The 17,204-nt window shown below is 34.0% G+C and overlaps 1 protein-coding gene across 1 annotated transcript in view; it reads left to right on the top strand.

The window, feature by feature from the left end:
- The first annotated feature begins 1,676 nt into the window (after positions 1–1,676).
- LOC136027977 (pleckstrin homology domain-containing family A member 3-like) overlaps positions 1,677–17,204 on the top strand; it is a 30,652-nt gene continuing 15,124 nt past the window's right edge. The window contains exons 1-4 of the mRNA XM_065705471.1: positions 1,677–1,876; positions 4,486–4,602; positions 8,025–8,174; positions 15,049–15,170. Coding sequence (XP_065561543.1) covers positions 1,837–1,876; positions 4,486–4,602; positions 8,025–8,174; positions 15,049–15,170 — 429 coding nt within the window. The 5' untranslated portion in view covers positions 1,677–1,836. The remainder of the gene's footprint in view (positions 1,877–4,485; positions 4,603–8,024; positions 8,175–15,048; positions 15,171–17,204) is intronic.

Here is a 17,204-nt window from a genome sequence, read left to right as displayed (position 1 = left end):
TTTATTATATCACGACATCAGATTCACGGGGAGTGAGAAGACTGAAAAACTAACTAAGGTCTTCTAATGTTTAATGTCTTTTAAGGACCACGATGGACCTTTCCTGGACACTTTTTTTTAGCTTTTATGATAAACATCAATGGGAAAACAAGCATTTTTTATAAGACCAACAAGACGATTTAGAATTAAAACTTGATATTTCAACAAACAAGCAAAGGATAAATAGCGCCTTTTTACAATACTTTTTCTGCTGATCTTGCCATCAGAGACTTCAGTTGGGGACTAAGGTGGGAAGTATCGACAATTTTCCACCTAGATCGTTTAAAATATTTTTTTTGGTATTGTATTTAACAAAAAAATCCTTTTTCAATATTTTCATTGAAAAAAGGTCTAGATGCTAGAAGTATATTCCCCTCCCCCTCCGTATTTTTGTTAATTTACTCCCCTAATTGTAATTCATGATTTTTACATGTAAAACATCTTACCGAGACCACAGCTACTTTTCCTTCGAACAAACAATAGCTATAGCATCACTTTTATATCATGAGTTGCACATCTGTAAACACGTGATTGCTTTTATGAATTTTTCACCCTACATTTGAAACTTAATCCTCTGAAAAGACAAAGTACTGAAAAAGTGTTTAAAACCAGGAAGTTTAATTTCCTGGTTAAAATAAGATCAAAACGTTGAAGTTTTCAACTTGTCATACACGAGTCCATTGTTACTACCAGATTCGTTTGGATGAGTACCCCTTTTTTATTTAATGACCGTCATCCGGAATTGTAGATTTTTCAAAATTAGCATTTTACACTCCAGCAAATAATGAGAGTAAAATCAATTTTTTATTAAAAAAAATTGAAAAAATAATTACACAGAAAATGGTGTCATTAGCTTATTCGGCTTTTTTCTGCCGTCCATGCGATAACTAACAACCAGGTACGCCAACCGGGGAAGTAGGTGAAAGGGTCTCGTAGACCTTAAAAAATACCTTGTTTATATTTTCACTAACACACCCCCCCCTTAGATTTTGAACTATACTTTTTAGTATTTTCATTTAAAAAATATTTTTCCCTGCAAATTCGTAAATTGGCGCCACTGCTAATAATGTTAGCAGCTAATAGTTCATCTAAACAAAAGTTTTAGCTAACGATTCTTAGAAAGGAATACATTGAGACTAAAATTTTTAAGAAAAACAGGTTAAAAGAAACTCAGCATAGACTACCATGCTAGCGTATCTCTGAAGATACTTGGTTGAAAACAGAAATAAAAATTGCTAAGTGCAAAATTTACTAGCCGACATTAAGTGTTTTACCGACATATTTTTTTTTTGGAGAGACTAACCGATAAATTAGTGGCAACATGTCTTTAAGATGTACACGGTCATTCTTGTATTTGGCTCATGTTTAATTTTCTGCTCAACAAAATCGTTAAATCCTTTTCAACAAAATCGTTTTCAATATTTTGATAACTTCGCTAATAATCGTTATAAGCTATTTTCTTTGGGAGATATTTTTACTGTTATTATTAATAACCCATATAAAAGATATAAACATATAAAACATATAAATATATAAAAGATATTTTTAACTGTTAGTAGGCCCAAAGTAGACTGTTGAAGGACTATTCAGTTCTTTACTAACAACGAATGTATTTTTTCCGTATGTTGGCACTGTTGTGTTCTTTGCGGTTACGAATTGGCACTGGTCAAAAATAAATGGCAAAATACTTAAAATCTAAGGCACATTGAAATCGTCAAAGTTCAAGCAGGGTCCTTGAGCTACTGCCAGCTGATCTAGGGACATAATTAACGGTCCAAGAATCAAAAGATCCATTTCATGGAAGGTCTACTCAATAAATGGACTAACTACTGGAATGGTATAGCGTATAAGATTATCATTTAGGTTATTCCAGAATTTTTGGCAGTAGAATTTTTCTCTAAATCCAGAATTAAAGATCAAATCCAGAATATTTCTTTAAATTTATTTTTGTTTAAAAATGAGAAGTTGAGCTAAGTGAATATGAAGTTGAGAGATTACAAATTTAATTTTAACATATCCTTTCTAACATTGCCCAAATTTATAGCCCATATAAGGGTAAAATACCCAATAGTTGATCAGCTAATCCACTCTTTAACAGATAAATAATTGTAAAATCTCTATCATACCACCTAGAAATTAGATTGTTTCACCACTGGATGTGTTAAAATCTTTTAACAAGTATTTAGTTAGCTTGAATATTATAATTATAGGTTTACACAACACTCACAATTTCAAATAGGCTACACTGACTAACAACAGTAGAGCTTAATCTTGGCTACACATTCAAAGCTTAAGCCTAATTTTAGAAAATGCTGTCTAATCACATATTCTAATCACACAGGATCTTAAATTTTTACAATAACAATAACACTATAAATTTTTACAACTTACAACCTAATGACAGATGCAGTCAACCTTGCATGGCCTTAATCTAAGACAATTGCTGTGAACAGATTATATGTATATAAACCAGGGTAGAGAGGGTAGAGGTTTTATCTAAATTCAAATGTTAAAAGATTGGATGTTTTCCAAGATTATAGTATGCTTTCCCAACTGACCTAGGCCTAATCATCAGCCAATCACAACTATCTTTACTGATAATATCTAAGATTAGTAGCCTGCTGTCTATGAATAACTTTTAATTAGAACTTAATTAGAACTGGTAAAGATTATAAAAACATAAAACAGTACCTTTTGGTGGTACAGTAGACTTATATCCAAGTCAGCCAAACAAAGCTATCCAAATAAGTATCATACATTGCATAAGAATGAAAAGTCACTTGTTCCCTTTAATTCTTTGCTGGGTATTATGACACTTTTGTTATCACTGAATTAATTGTATTTTCAAGCTCAAAGAATCAACTTCAAATAATTCATATAGATGTTTATGCTTTGAAAACTAGTTTAATGTTGATTGTCCCTAATATCCATGGGTGAAAAAAAAAATACCAAAATGGGTCTACAGGCTAAAGTATGTCCCAGGAAGGTATTTTGAAATACCTACCTCCACTCCCTCTTCCTCTAGAGGGTTCTAACCCTTGATGACCTTTGAAAATATGTATGTTATAAAAGTGAAACCTTGCAAAATAGATCTTCTGCTTGAATGAAGTACAACAAAATTGTTTTCAGCTTCACAACTTTGCTCAATCCCAATTTATAAAGTTTTAAAGATATACAAATACATTTCCTAAATCTTAATAAAAACATTTCAGAACTAAATCAACTAGTAACTGAAAATTAAGGTAAAATGTTGTTTTGTCAAAATTTCAATAGGTATAGACCTGTCATGTAGGCAAATTTCAGGGCCCTCTAGAGGAAGAAGGAGTAGAGGTAGGTACTTCAAATACCTTCCTGGACATACTTTAGCCTGTAGACCCATCCCTGAAAGTTTCATTTTCCTAACCTAACCCCTTTCCAAGATAGCAAGAAGTCACTAAACTAGAATTTTACCTAATACTGATTGTCCCTAAGATCCATGGGTGGAAAAAAATAACAAAATAGTGTAAGGGTAAAAAATACATTGCATTATAACTACTTTTTTCTAAAAAAAAGAGTGTCCTACAGAAAAGTCAAATTTTTGCTCTTCAGCATATTAATTCTCATAGCATATCTGCACTAGTGTAGCTATGGTTATGATTTTTGCTGGAATTCAACATCTTTTTCAGGAACTCCAGCACACAACTGCTGCTTCACTGATTATTAAACTTTCCTTTTGCAAAGGGGGCTCTTGTTTTTGCCTTGTATGAAAACTATTACTCTCCTTTGCAAAAAGGAAGGTTGTGTCTTATATTTTTATAATTATACAGAATACAAAATTAAAAGATTTTACTTACTTAAAAAGTAAAGACTTAGAAAGTCTTTTTATTTAAAAAGATTTTAAGATTTTTACAGGGAAAAAAACCCAGCTAACTTCTATAGTTTTTAGCTGGAGCTACTGAAACAAGTTTTTCCTAATCTGGTAAGTCCTCCATAGCTCTTATAAAATAAGTATATCTTAGAAAATATCATCAATAGATAAATATCCACTAGAGGAATCTTTCCAGCTCATTTGAAAAAATCAGTTTTGGGTCTTTTGCCCTGTCTATTATCTAAAATAATGTGAATGCTTCCAAATTGGTAGCATCAATGAGAGGGGGGAGGGACATGTGCTCTCTGTGCATATTTTGAAAATACTTTTGTTGGGGGGGGGGAGCTGTTTTGTTGAAAATATCAGGTTTCTCTAGGAATATTAGAAAAAATTGTCCCCCCTAGATTTTGAAAAACTCACTTGCCCTTCCCCCCTAAATTTTCATGAATTAACGCCATTGTACTAAATCCTCTGGGAAATGGCTCATCTCTTTTTAGAAATGAATAAGCTCCAAGTCAGATCAAAAACATATGTAACATGGGCAAATTCCTTGAAGTATAAAACCTGCTGATGCTGTATCTCAAATGGCTTTTTTGTAGGTTGGCAGCCAAGATGGTTTATTCTTGACAATGGAGTTCTCTCTTACTACAAAAGTCTTGAAGAAGTAAATGAAGGCTGTAGAGGATCCATCAAATTGTCAGTTTGTGAAATATCAGGTAAATTTAGGCTACTCTCTGTTTTGGTTGCTATTTCCCAGTGAAAACCAGGAGCAATAAGGGTAAAAATGCAGCATAGGTCACTTGTAGACATAACAGCTTAAGTTCAGTGAAAATCATGGTAAAATTATTTATCCAAAATCTTGGGAGGCAATGGGTCCTTGTGGCCTGAGCCTCAACTTTGTTCAATGAGTTCATCTACAATAAAAAAAAAAGTGTTGCTTAGAAACTAGACAAATGTTTGTTGGCATTATCAATCTTAAAGCTTTACCCTAGCTTTGTAAGTTCCTGGTTTGGGGTAATTAAATTTTCAAGATTGAATCTACAGCCCAAAATTGGTCTTTGAGAGGTTCCTACCCCTTCCCCCAAATCAGGATATGATCTTTTTTAGTTATGGACAAATTTCTTATTGGGTGATTGTAACCTGCAGAAATTAATCTGCAACCCAAATAAGGGTCTGCAGTGGTATCTTCAATTTTATACCCCTATTGCTTCCCAGCTTGAAAATTCAAAGCAACATTTCTAATCTTCAGTTTTTTGGTCTTGGTCAAGTGTAAGAGTACTTAGGTAATATTTGGCTGTTACTGTTTTTCTTTATAAAAAAAAAAAAAAAAACAATATTATGCCCCCATAGAGAGCAGAGCTTGTAAGGCTGGGACAGTACAAAGACATAGAAAAAACACCAACATCTCATCATTTCAAAGTTAACATGGCAAAAACAAACAAAATAGAAAAAAACACCCAAGAGAAGTAACAAGGATAAGTAAATAACTAAATATTGGGCAGGAGGGGCATGGGAGGCCATCCCAAACACAGGAACACAAATACAAAACACACAAAGAATAATATTAAATAGTTTAATGTCACCATCATCAATTGTGAATAATTGAATATTAGCAAACAATCTTTAATATTTGCTTTTTCAAATTTAGCTGAGATTTTTGGGATGCATCAAACAGAATTTTGTCTTTCAGCTTATAATTGTTTGCAATGAAGGGTATTTTGTACCTAATTGAAAACCTTGACCTTTCAGAACTTACAAAAGGAATTTGGTACATCCCAGACCACCAAAAATCCCAATCAGGAAGTAAAATTAACGGAGATTTATTGTAAAAATAATAAGTAGAATTTTGGATTTGAAAATTCCAAATGGAAATACTTAATACTCATGTATGTTTTAAATCTAACAAATTTAAGAAAAAGAATAATGTTTTAGTTTCTGATACATTTTCAAGTTTTGAAGGTAAAAATTTTCAAGAATGTAAACAATGTAAAACAATGTAAAAAATTTCCAAGAATTTTTATTACCCTATTTTGTAATACCTGTAAGGGTTTTATATGCTTCCAAAAGGTATTAAGATAAACAATTGAGGAGTAATTCAAATAAGAAGGAATTAGAGAGGGATAAATAATTATTGCATTGAAAAACACTAGTCTTTTGCTATTACTTTGAGGATTATTATACCTGTATCTATGTACTACCTATTGAAACTAAATATTCAACCTTTCTGGAGTTTGTAATATAAAACTGATGGTAAACAATTAAAGTAGTGAAAAACAGATTGGTGAAAATGTTTTTAGGAGTTAAATAAGAAAACAGCTTAAAAGCCAAATTGTTCTTTTATAACCCCTCAACAAGTACATGTAAAGATTATTAAACTTGTATGCACTGTTTTTATATACAAATTGAAATGGAATTTGCATGAAAAAGTTTAATTTAGAAAGCCCAGTAAAAACAAAAATAGAAAAAAAGAAGCAAACAGAGCTGATAGTGATCAGGGTAATATTTAGAAATAAAAACCAATACACCTATTGTCATTATACAAACTAAAAGTATTCAACATGGAAGAGATAGACAATTTTTTCTCTATACCATTCCCCCTTAAGCCATTGACAAAGTATTACAAAAACAGTGCTGATGTTAAACATAATACTGAGTTATAAAGAGATATGCGGGGCCCCCTCACCCTGAATATATCCAGTTGTAGTAGGGGTCTATATTATAGACCCCCACTATAATTATAGACCTATAGTATAGACCCCCACTAAAAAGTTTACTTACTAAACCACTAACAACTCACCACTAAAGATTTGCTACTCTACTTGCAACTTGAAACTCATTATTACTAAAAAATCTAGTTTAACATCTGCTTAAAAAGGCGTTTTGCTATTTAGCATGGAAGATAAGCCAAAGATACTTTATATTCATGTTTATTTAGTTGTTTTAATTTATTTTTATTGTATACTTTTTAACCTTGTTTGTCTATTAGTTTTTCTTTATATCTTGTATCTTGTCTTTTCGAAGTTTAAGGAAAAGATTTTTATTGTATACTTTTTAACCTTGTTTGTCTATTAGTTTTTCTTTATATCTTGTCTAGTTTGTTTTTATACTATAGTGACCAATTTACTTCGAAGTTTAGGGAAAAGATATGAGACTATATTATGAGACAAGTCTGGTTCAATCAGCTTTTAAATATCTTGTTTGCCTTTTGCTTCTCAAGATAATGGGAAGTTTGTAACTTGGAAGATCTTTGGATATTAAGAAATATATATATATATATATATATATATATATATATATATATATATATATATATATATATATATATATATATATATATATATATATATATATGTATATATATATATATATATATATATATATATATATATATATATATATATATATATATATATATATATATATATATATATATGTATATATATATATATATATATATATATATATATGTATATATATATATATATATATATATATATATATATATATATATATATATATATATATATATATATATATATATATATATATATATATATATATATATATATATATATATATTATGCTGTTTGACCTATGTGATTGTATGGATGAGTAGGGTTAAGGCCTCATTCAAGTGCTGATCTATATTAATCACTAATGTAGGAAAACAGTCTTCCTTTTCCCCTTCTGTCTTCCTTTTTCTTCTTTTTTAATGTGTTTGTGCTGTTGCATTGGTGATTTCTCTTTTCATTATATATATATATATATATATATATATATATATATATATATATATATATATATATATATATATATATATATATATATATATATATATATATATATATATATATATATATATATATATGTGTATATATATATATATATATATATATATATATATATATATATATATATATATATATATATGTATATACATATATATATATATATATATATATATATATATATATATATATATATATATATATATATATATATATATATATATATATATATATATTTATATATATATATATATGAATTCTAAGAGAGATTGATTAATGCTTGGGAGTTCCCACACTTATGCCTAACCTTTACACTAATATCCTTTAGTAGAATTTTTTGCTACTTCTAGTCCATCCAACGGATCCGTTAAGAATAGATATAAGAATCCCAGGAGAGATTGCTTTATACGTCAGAGCTCCTACACCACAGGAGAAACAACAGTGGCTTGTGGCACTTGGGACTTCAAAGGCATGCCTATCAGATGTTGTCAAAAAGGAAGGTAAAGTATTTTGCTTACGTTTTATATATTGCCTTAAGGTTGATTGTTCTAATTTTGTCGAATACTGTTTGTCCTATGACAAGAAATTACTGATAACCGTACTGATTTGAGCCATTTTGAGCTAGATTTTTTTTTCCTCATAATTTAAAAATAAAAAAGAAAAAATGATATCACCTTTTCACATTTTTTGTGACATTTTTTTTTGGGGGGGGGGGAGGGAATTCCCGTTATTTATGTTTCTTGAATATAAACATAATGCATGGGAGATGAAATATACTTTCTTTTTTTTTGATTGACTCAACCAGTATTTTGGGAAAACTCATTCTCAGAATTCTAGAATTCTCACACTTTCAATTTTAAGCATTTTATTAGAGAACAGAAAATCACAGTTGTCAATATATTTTTCTTTTACTGCAAGTCTTATAACTAGCCTCAGAGACTTTGGGTTTTTGGACGAACTGTAGCTTTTGTAATAAATAAACATCAAACTCAGTTTCATTCCTCTTAAAAGAAACTTGAAAGTAAAAGTAAGAAACAGTCTAAAAAAACTTTGGTTTTTGGACGAACTGTTGCTTATTTAAGCAACAGGACTTTGGTTTTTGGACGAACTGTTGCTTATTTAATAAATAAACATCAAACTCAGTTTCATTCTTCTAAAGTAAAAGTAAGAAACAGTCTAAAAAAAGATGAAAAAGTAATTCATGAAAACTGTTGGCTTTTTTTTTGCTCGGTAAGAAGTTCGCAATTGTCGAAAACTGCCAGGAATGAGCCATATTTTGCTATCACTGTAAGTTCTAAAGTGGTTTTAATTTCAAAATTTGGGTGCAAACAAAATTGGGAATTTGCCTTAAGTGTAAGTGCTACCCTGTACTGCACAAGATGTTCAAAGCCCTATGTCAATAAAACTGATATTGGAATAACCAGCATTTTAATAAGACCGTCTGTCATGTTCACAGCAACTTCTTGCCCTGCTTGGCAATACGACGAGCGATAACACCTATGGCGAGCAATGGCACCAGAGGATTTTATTCTTTTTCATGTCTTGTTTTTATCCTATCATGTTTAGTACTCCTCTTTTTAGAATTTTCGAATCATATCTACTTTTTCTTTTTTGAAATTGTTTCTTTTTGGTAATTTTCCTCTTATTAATTTTTTTTTTAGTTTTCTTGGTCATTCAATTTTGACTTTTTAGTTATCTCAAAATATTGTTTTTGAGATAACTAGAAAAATATTTTTGCTCCCCCCCCCTTCCTGGACCCATCTTAGGTGTATTCGGACTTGAAAACCGCGATTTCCTAAGATTCTTCTTTTGGTTGTTTCAAGATTATGAAGTTTTTAGGGCAGTGTCACATTTTAGTCACTGTTACATTGTTCAATCGCTAAAGTCAGCAAAATCAATTAGTTAAATCTGAAGACGCTTTTTGTCCGTAAAACTGAAAAATTTGCTGTCTGTTAACTCCTGTATATAACTGCACCTTCTTAAGTCGTTTTTTGCCAATTTCTCGCCCATATTTTATTTTTTGTAATTTGGCACGCGCTACCAAGAACTGCATAACTGCAACCGAAGGCTTTTATATATAAAAATAAAACTTCTAAATTTCCCTAATTTACAAGGCATAACCGGGTATGTAAATTTCCGCTTAACCAACTCAAACGACCAGATTCCATTTTACTGTCCTTAGTACTTTATGGGATATAAATTTTTATGGCACTTGGTATTTACCAAGTGACATATAGCGATCGCAAATTCTGTCAGTCTGTCTGTTGGTCTGTCTGTCCCGGTTTTGCTAGTTTAGGCACTTCCAGATAAGCTAGGACGACGAAGTTTGGCAGGTGTATCAGGGACCAGACCAGATTAAATTTCAATTAGTCGTTTCCCCAATTCAACCATATGGGGAGGGGGGAGTGGGGGGACGGTTAATTCGGAAAAATTGGAAAAAATGAGGTATTTTTAACTTACGAATGGGTAATCGGATCTTAATGAATTTTGATATTTAGAAGAACCTCGTTTCTCAGAGCTCTTATTTTAAATTCCGATCGGCATTAAGCCTCTGATTTTCCTTTTAAATCAATCTATAGATTCTTAGAATTTTGCTAGAGCTCATGCCATATGAGCTCTTGGCTCTTCCGACCTCATCACAAGTGCCATATGAGCTCTTACCTCTTGTTGTATTAAAAGATAAGGTCGATTGACTCCTTAGTGTTTGGAAAATTGTGTATAGGATATCTATAGGACCCTGCATGGAAAAACTATAATAAAAACTGAAGCTCATCGGGGTAGTGACGTTGAGATTTGTATATTGCTGAAATTTCAAGCAATCTATTCTAGATTGAATCGGTATGTTTTACCCCAAGTGTATTGCCAGGTAGAAAAAAGTTTTATTCAATGGTCAGTTGCCTTAATAAAAACACTCCCAGCTGAGATAATTCCCTGAATTACAAATTTATACAAAGTACGTAACCAAATGAGCAGTTGCTTTTAGTTGAGCCATTAAACATCTGTGTATGATTTTGTTGTACCCTGCTATCCATCATGAAGAAAGAAAAAAACAACTTAGAATTAGTTTTTTCAAAGAATTTTCGGGGTATTTTCGACAATTTAGTCAAAGAGCATATCAACAACATAAAAATGTATTTCAAATTTTCTCCTTCGTGCGTATAAGAAATAGTTAATCTACTTTCAGTAGAAAGAAATGCATTTTATGAGATGTCAGAGGAAACAAATGGTTTTTGAAAACGGTGCTCATCATTTCAATGAATGGAAATGAGATTTTCATTCACAAAAAAAAAACAAATATTAAAAAAGCAAAGGAATCTGGATATTAGAGCAAGGCTGTATCCAGGGGGGAAGCTATAAGGTCCCCCCTCCCGAAATGTTTGTCTGACTCTTAAAAAAATAACAAAAATGGATATAACCAAATTTTTATGTGTTTTTATGACACTTGGTATTAATCAAGTGACATGTAGCAATCGCAAATTCTGTTGGTCTGTCTGTCGGTCCCGGTTTTGCTATTTTAGGCACTTCCAGGTAAGCTAGGACGATGAAATTTGGCAGGCGTATCAGGGACCGGACCAGATTAAATTAGAAATAGTCGTTTTCCCGATATGATCATGGGGGGGGGGAGTGGGGAGCCCGTTAATTTGGAAAAAATAGAAAAATTGAAGTATTTTTAACTTACGAACGGTTGATCAGATCTAATGAAATTTGATGTTTGGAATGATATCATGTCTCAGAGCTGTTATTTTAAATCCCAACTGGATCTGGTGACATTGGGGGGGGAGGGGGGGGGGTTGGGAGGGGGAAACCTAAAATCTTGGGGAAAACACTTAGAGTGGAGGGATCGGGATGAAACTTGGTGGGGAAAAAATAAACACAAGTCCTAGATACATGATTGACATAACCGGAACGGATCCGCTCTCTTTGGGGTAGTTGGGGGGGGGGGGGGGTTAATTCTGAAAAATTAGAAAAAATGAGGTATTTTTAACTTACGAAGGGTGATCGGATCTCAATGAAAATTTGATATTTAGAGGATATCGTGTCTCAGAGCTCTTATTTTAAATCCCGACCGGATCTGGTGACATTGGGGGGGAGATTGGGGTGGGGGAACCTAAATTCATGGAAAACGCTTAGATTGGAGGGGTCGGATAAAACTTGGTGGGAAAAATTAAGCACAAGTCCTAGATACATGACTGACATAACTGGAAACGGATCCGCTCTATGTGGGGTAGTTGGGGGGGGGGGGTTAATTCTGAAAAATTAGAAAAAATGAGGTACTTTTAACTTACGAACGGGTGATCGGATCTCAATGAAATTTGATATTTAGAAGGATATCGTCTCAAAGCTCTCATTTTAAATCCCAACCAGATCTGGTGACATTGGGGGGAGTTTGGGGTGGGGAACCTAAATTCATGGAAAACGCTTAGATTGGAGGGGTCGGGATAAAACTTGGTTGGAAAAATAAGCAGAAGTCTTAGATACGTGATTTACATAATTGGAACAGATCCGCTCTATTGGGGGGGGGGGGGGGGGGTTAATTCTGAAAAATTAGAAAAAATATCGTATTTTTAACTTACGAAGAAGTGACCGGATCTTCATGAAACTTCATATTCAGAAGGACCTCGTTACTCAGATCTCTTATTTTAAATCTCAACCGGATCCAGCGTCATTAAAGGGGAATCTGGGGGGGAGGGCAGAAATCATAGAAAGTACTTAAAGTGGAGAGATCAGGATGGAAACTGGTTGGGAGGAATAGAAACCTGTCTAAGATACGTGACTGACATAACCGGACCGGATCTGCTCTCTTTGGTGGAGTTGGGGGGGGGGGGTAATTTTGAAAATTGAGGTATTTGTAACTTACGAAAGGGTAACCAAATCTTAATGATATTTGATATTTAGAAGGATCTTGTGCTTTAAAGCTCTAATTTTAATTTCCAACCAGATCCTGTGAAATTGGGGGGGGGGGGGGAGTTGGAGGGGAAACCGGAATTCTTGGAAAACGTGAAAATTGGGGTATTTTTATCCTACGAATAGGTGATCGGATCTTAATGAAATTTGATATTTAGAAGGAATTCATGTCTCAGAGCTCTTATTTCAAATTCCGGGACATTGGGGGGAGTTGGAGGGGGAAATCTTGGAAAACACTTGGAGTGGAGGAATCGGGATGAAGCTTGGTGGATAAAATAAGCAAATGTCCTTGATACGTGATTGACGTAACCGTACTGGCGTCCACTCTCTTTGGGGGGTTTGGGGGGGAGGGGTTCAGGGATTTGGCGAGTTTGGTGCTTCTGGACGTGCTAGGACGATGAAAATTGGTAGGCGTGTCAGGGAGCTGCATAAATTAACTTGATAAAGTCGTTTTCCAAGATTCGACCATCTGGGGGGCTAAAGGGAGAGGAAAAAATTAGAAAAAATGAGGTATTTATAACTTACGAGTGGGTGATCGGATCTTAATGAATTTTGATATTTAGAAGGACATCGTGACTCAGAGGTCTTATTTTAAATCCTGACCGGCATTAAGCCTCTGATTCGTCCTTTTAAATCAATCTATTGATTCTTAGAATTTTGTTAGAGCTCATACCATATGAGCTCTTGGCTCTTAGCTCTTCTTTCCTCGTCACAAGTGCCATATGAGCTCTTAGCTCTTGTTTAGTTTTTTGTGTTGCTAAGTAGAGTAGTGAGTTTCTAAAGCAAGGAGACATACTGCTACTACCCATGCGAAAAGCGGTTTTTCCTCGTTTTCTAAGATGGGGGAGGGGGCGCAAATCCTCCATTATAGGCTGGGGCACTTTCTATCTCGATCCGCTGCCATTTCTGTGGAGTTTCAAGCTCTTTTTCAAAATTTCCCAAAATTTGTTTTTATAATAAACTTTTAATATTAAGATAAACTTATATGACAGTTATCATTCTGTAAACACACAATTTTGTCACTTGACTGATTTTTCTAAGATGTGTTCTCAACCTTTCGGTTACTGTGTGGTTGACTCTTTGCTATATTGCTGCAGCCATAACTTCTAAATTTCTCAGTTCATAAACTCAGTGTATAAACAATAAACTCAGTCTCTCACTCAGTGTACTTCTCTCTCACTTCTTACTCACTTCTCTCAGTGTATAAACGATAAACTACCAAGACTAAGGAATTTCGAATGACCTCTATAGTTGATAATTATTTGGTGATTATTAATCTTCAATCCATAGCACTGCTACTTCTGCTTCCACGAATTTTGCTTTTAAAAACGTTTGTGATTTTGTTTTTTCTTGTTATTGAATTTATTGGAAAAGGAAGAACTTCAAATTTAAAATTATTTTAAATATTTAAACATTATTTTAAATATTATTATTATAATTATAAATAATTATTTTAAATTTGAAATTTTTTTTTAGATAAATATAATTATAAATTATTATTTTAAATAAAATTATTTAGCGTGATATTCTGCTCTGAAACTACATATTTTTCGAAATTTTCGGGATTCCAAAATACCTAGAATTCAAAATGTAGAGCTTGCCTAGAAGATAGGCTGACAACAATCACAAATTTAGCCCTGAGTAATATGTTTTCATTTTCATTAAATATCATATTGTTTTTTTTTCGTAATAACATAAAGTTTTTGAAGTGTTAAACTAGGTAAAAAAAATGAACTTTGATAACAACATAAAAATTCTTTTTTTTGTGTGATCGAAGTTATTATTATTATTATTATTATTATTATTATTATTATTATTATTATTGTTATTATTATTATTATTATTATTGTTATTCAATACAACACAATACAAATACAATTCAAAATGGAATTACAATGCACTTTTTCCCCCTCGAAAGGCTCCATGGCCAGGGATACAAGGGGGGTGCTTGAAATTGAAACACAACAAGTTACATAACAAAAACCTAGTATGTTAGCGGCGTGACACTAATACGCTTTGACACACACATATAGAAATAGAGCAGTGGCTTCAACTCAGGAAAATTTTGGAGACTGGGGGGAGTGGGGAAGGGCGAATTTATTTTAGAAGTCTAGACGAGAGGCAAAATCGTCGTTTTTCTTCAATTTTGTTCAATGGAAAGAATAAAAACAAGAGTTTTTCAATGAAAATAGCCCGAAAAAAGGTATCTTTATTTTCAACATTTAGGTAGGGGCTGGAAAATCTAGGGGGGGGGGGCTCATGCCACCTCTGCCTTTACAATTAAACATAATGATTACCTTAAAGACAAGCGATATGGTCTTAATTTAACTCTAGATTATTTTACTAGAAATAATCAAACTGAGCTCTGTTACTTTTTGAATGTTTTTGCCTTCAAGCATAGAATCGGCCAATTTGTCAAAAGGCTTCTTTCCTTGAGTAAAATACGACTTGTCTTTTTTCTTTTTATAGATTTCACATCCGATAGTCTACGAGTAAAACAAAGTGAACTACGAATGTATGGAGATCTGTTAACACAGCAGGCCTACGCCCTAAAGCAAGCTGCTGCCAACAGGGGAGACATCGATATTTCTGTAAGTACCTGTTTCCCCTAAAACTTAATCCCTGTTTCTAGAGCAAGCTGCTGGCAACAGGAAGAACATCGATATTTCTGTACGTCCCTGTTTCCCCTGAAACCTAGTCCCTGATTCTAGAGCAAGATGCTTGCAAGAAGAAGGACATCAATATTTCTGTTCGTCCCTGTTTTCCATAAAACGTAGTCTCTGTTTCTATAGCAAGCTGCTGGCAACAGGAAGGGCATCGATATTTCTGTAAGTACCTATTTCCCATAGAACCTAGTCACTGTTTTTAGAGCAAGCTGCTGGCAACAGGAAGAACATCGATATTTCTGTACGTCCCTGTTTCCCCTAAAACCTAGTCCCTGCTTCTAGAGCAAGATGCTTGCAAGAAGAAGGACATCAGTATTTCTGTTCGTCCCTGTTTCTCCTAAAACGTAGTCTCTGTTTCTATAGCAAGCTGCTGGCAACAGGAGGGGGCATCGATATTTCTGTAAGTACCTATTTCCCATAAAACCTAGTCACTGTTTTTAGAGCAAGCTGCTGGCAACAGGGAGGGCATCAGTATTTCTGTATTTTCCTGTTTCCCGGAAAATCTAGTCCCTGTTTCTAGAGCAAGCTGCTCGCAACAGGAAGAACATCGATATTTCTGTACGTCCCTGTTTCCCCTAAAGCATAGTCCCTGCTTCTAGAGCAATATGCTTGCAACAAGAAGGACATCAGTATTTCTGTTCGTCCCTGTTTCTCCTAAAACGTAGTCTCTGTTTCTATAGCAAGCTGCTGGCAACAGGAAGGGCATCGATATTTCTGTAAGTACCTATTTCCCATAAAACCTAGTCACTGTTTTTAGAGCAAGCTGCTGGCAACAGGGAGGGCATCAGTATTTCTGTATTTTCCTGTTTCCCGGAAAATCTAGTCCCTGTTTCTAGAGCAAGCTGCTGGCAACAGCAAGGGCATCGATATATCTGTACGTCCCTGTTTCCCCTAAAGCATAGTCCCTGCTTCTAGAGCAATATGCTTGCAACAAGAAGGACATCAGTATTTCTGTTCGTCCCTGTTTCTCCTAAAACGTAGTCTCTGTTTCTATAGCAAGCTGCTGGCAACAGGAAGGGCATCGGTATTTCTGTAAGTACCTATTTCCCATAAAACCTAGTCACTGTTTTTAGAGCAAGCTGCTGGCAACAGGGAGGGCATCAGTATTTCTGTATTTTCCTGTTTCCCGGAAAATCTAGTCCCTGTTTCTAGAGCAAGCTGCTGGCAACAGGAAGAACATCGATATTTCTGTACGTCCCTGTTTCCTTTAAAACATAATCCCTGCTTCTAGAGCAATATGCTTGCAACAAGAAGGACATCAGTATTTCTGTTCGTCCCTGTTTCTCCTAAAACGTAGTCTCTGTTTCTATAGCAAGCTGCTGGCAACAGCAAGGGCATCGATATTTGTGTAAGTACCTATTTCCCATAAAACTTAGTCTCTGTTTCTATAGCAAGCTGCTGGCAACAGGAAGGGCATCGATATTTCTGTAAGTACTTATTTCCCATGGAAACTAGTCACTGCTTTTAGAGCAAGCTGCTGGCAACAGGGAGGGCATCAGTATTTCTGTATTTTCCTGTTTCCCGGAAAATCTAGTCCCTGTTTCTAGAGCAAGCTGCTGGCAACAGGAAGGACATCGATATTTCTGTACGTCCCTGTTTCCCCTAAAACGTAGTCTCTGTTTCTAGAGCAAGCTGCTGGCAACAGGAAGGGCATCGATATTTCTGTAAGTACCTATTTCCCATAGAATCTAGTCCCTGTTTTTAGAGCAAGCTGCTGGCAACAGGGAGGGCATCAGTATTTCTGTATTTTCCTGTTTCCCGGAAAATCTAGTCCCTGTTTCTAGAGCAAGCTGCTGGCAACAGGAAGAACATCGATATTTCTGTACGTCCCTGTTTCCCCTAAAGCATAGTCCCTGCTTCTAGAGCAATATGCTTGCAACAAGAAGGACATCAGTATTTCTGTTCGTCCCTGTTTCTCCTAAAACGTAGTCTCTGTTTCTAGAGCAAGCTGCTGGCAAC

Source organism: Artemia franciscana, chromosome 6 (assembly GCF_032884065.1).
Source record: "Artemia franciscana chromosome 6, ASM3288406v1, whole genome shotgun sequence".
In the NCBI taxonomy this organism is placed as follows: domain Eukaryota; kingdom Metazoa; phylum Arthropoda; class Branchiopoda; order Anostraca; family Artemiidae; genus Artemia; species Artemia franciscana.
This window is presented reverse-complemented; position numbering and strand designations above follow the sequence as displayed.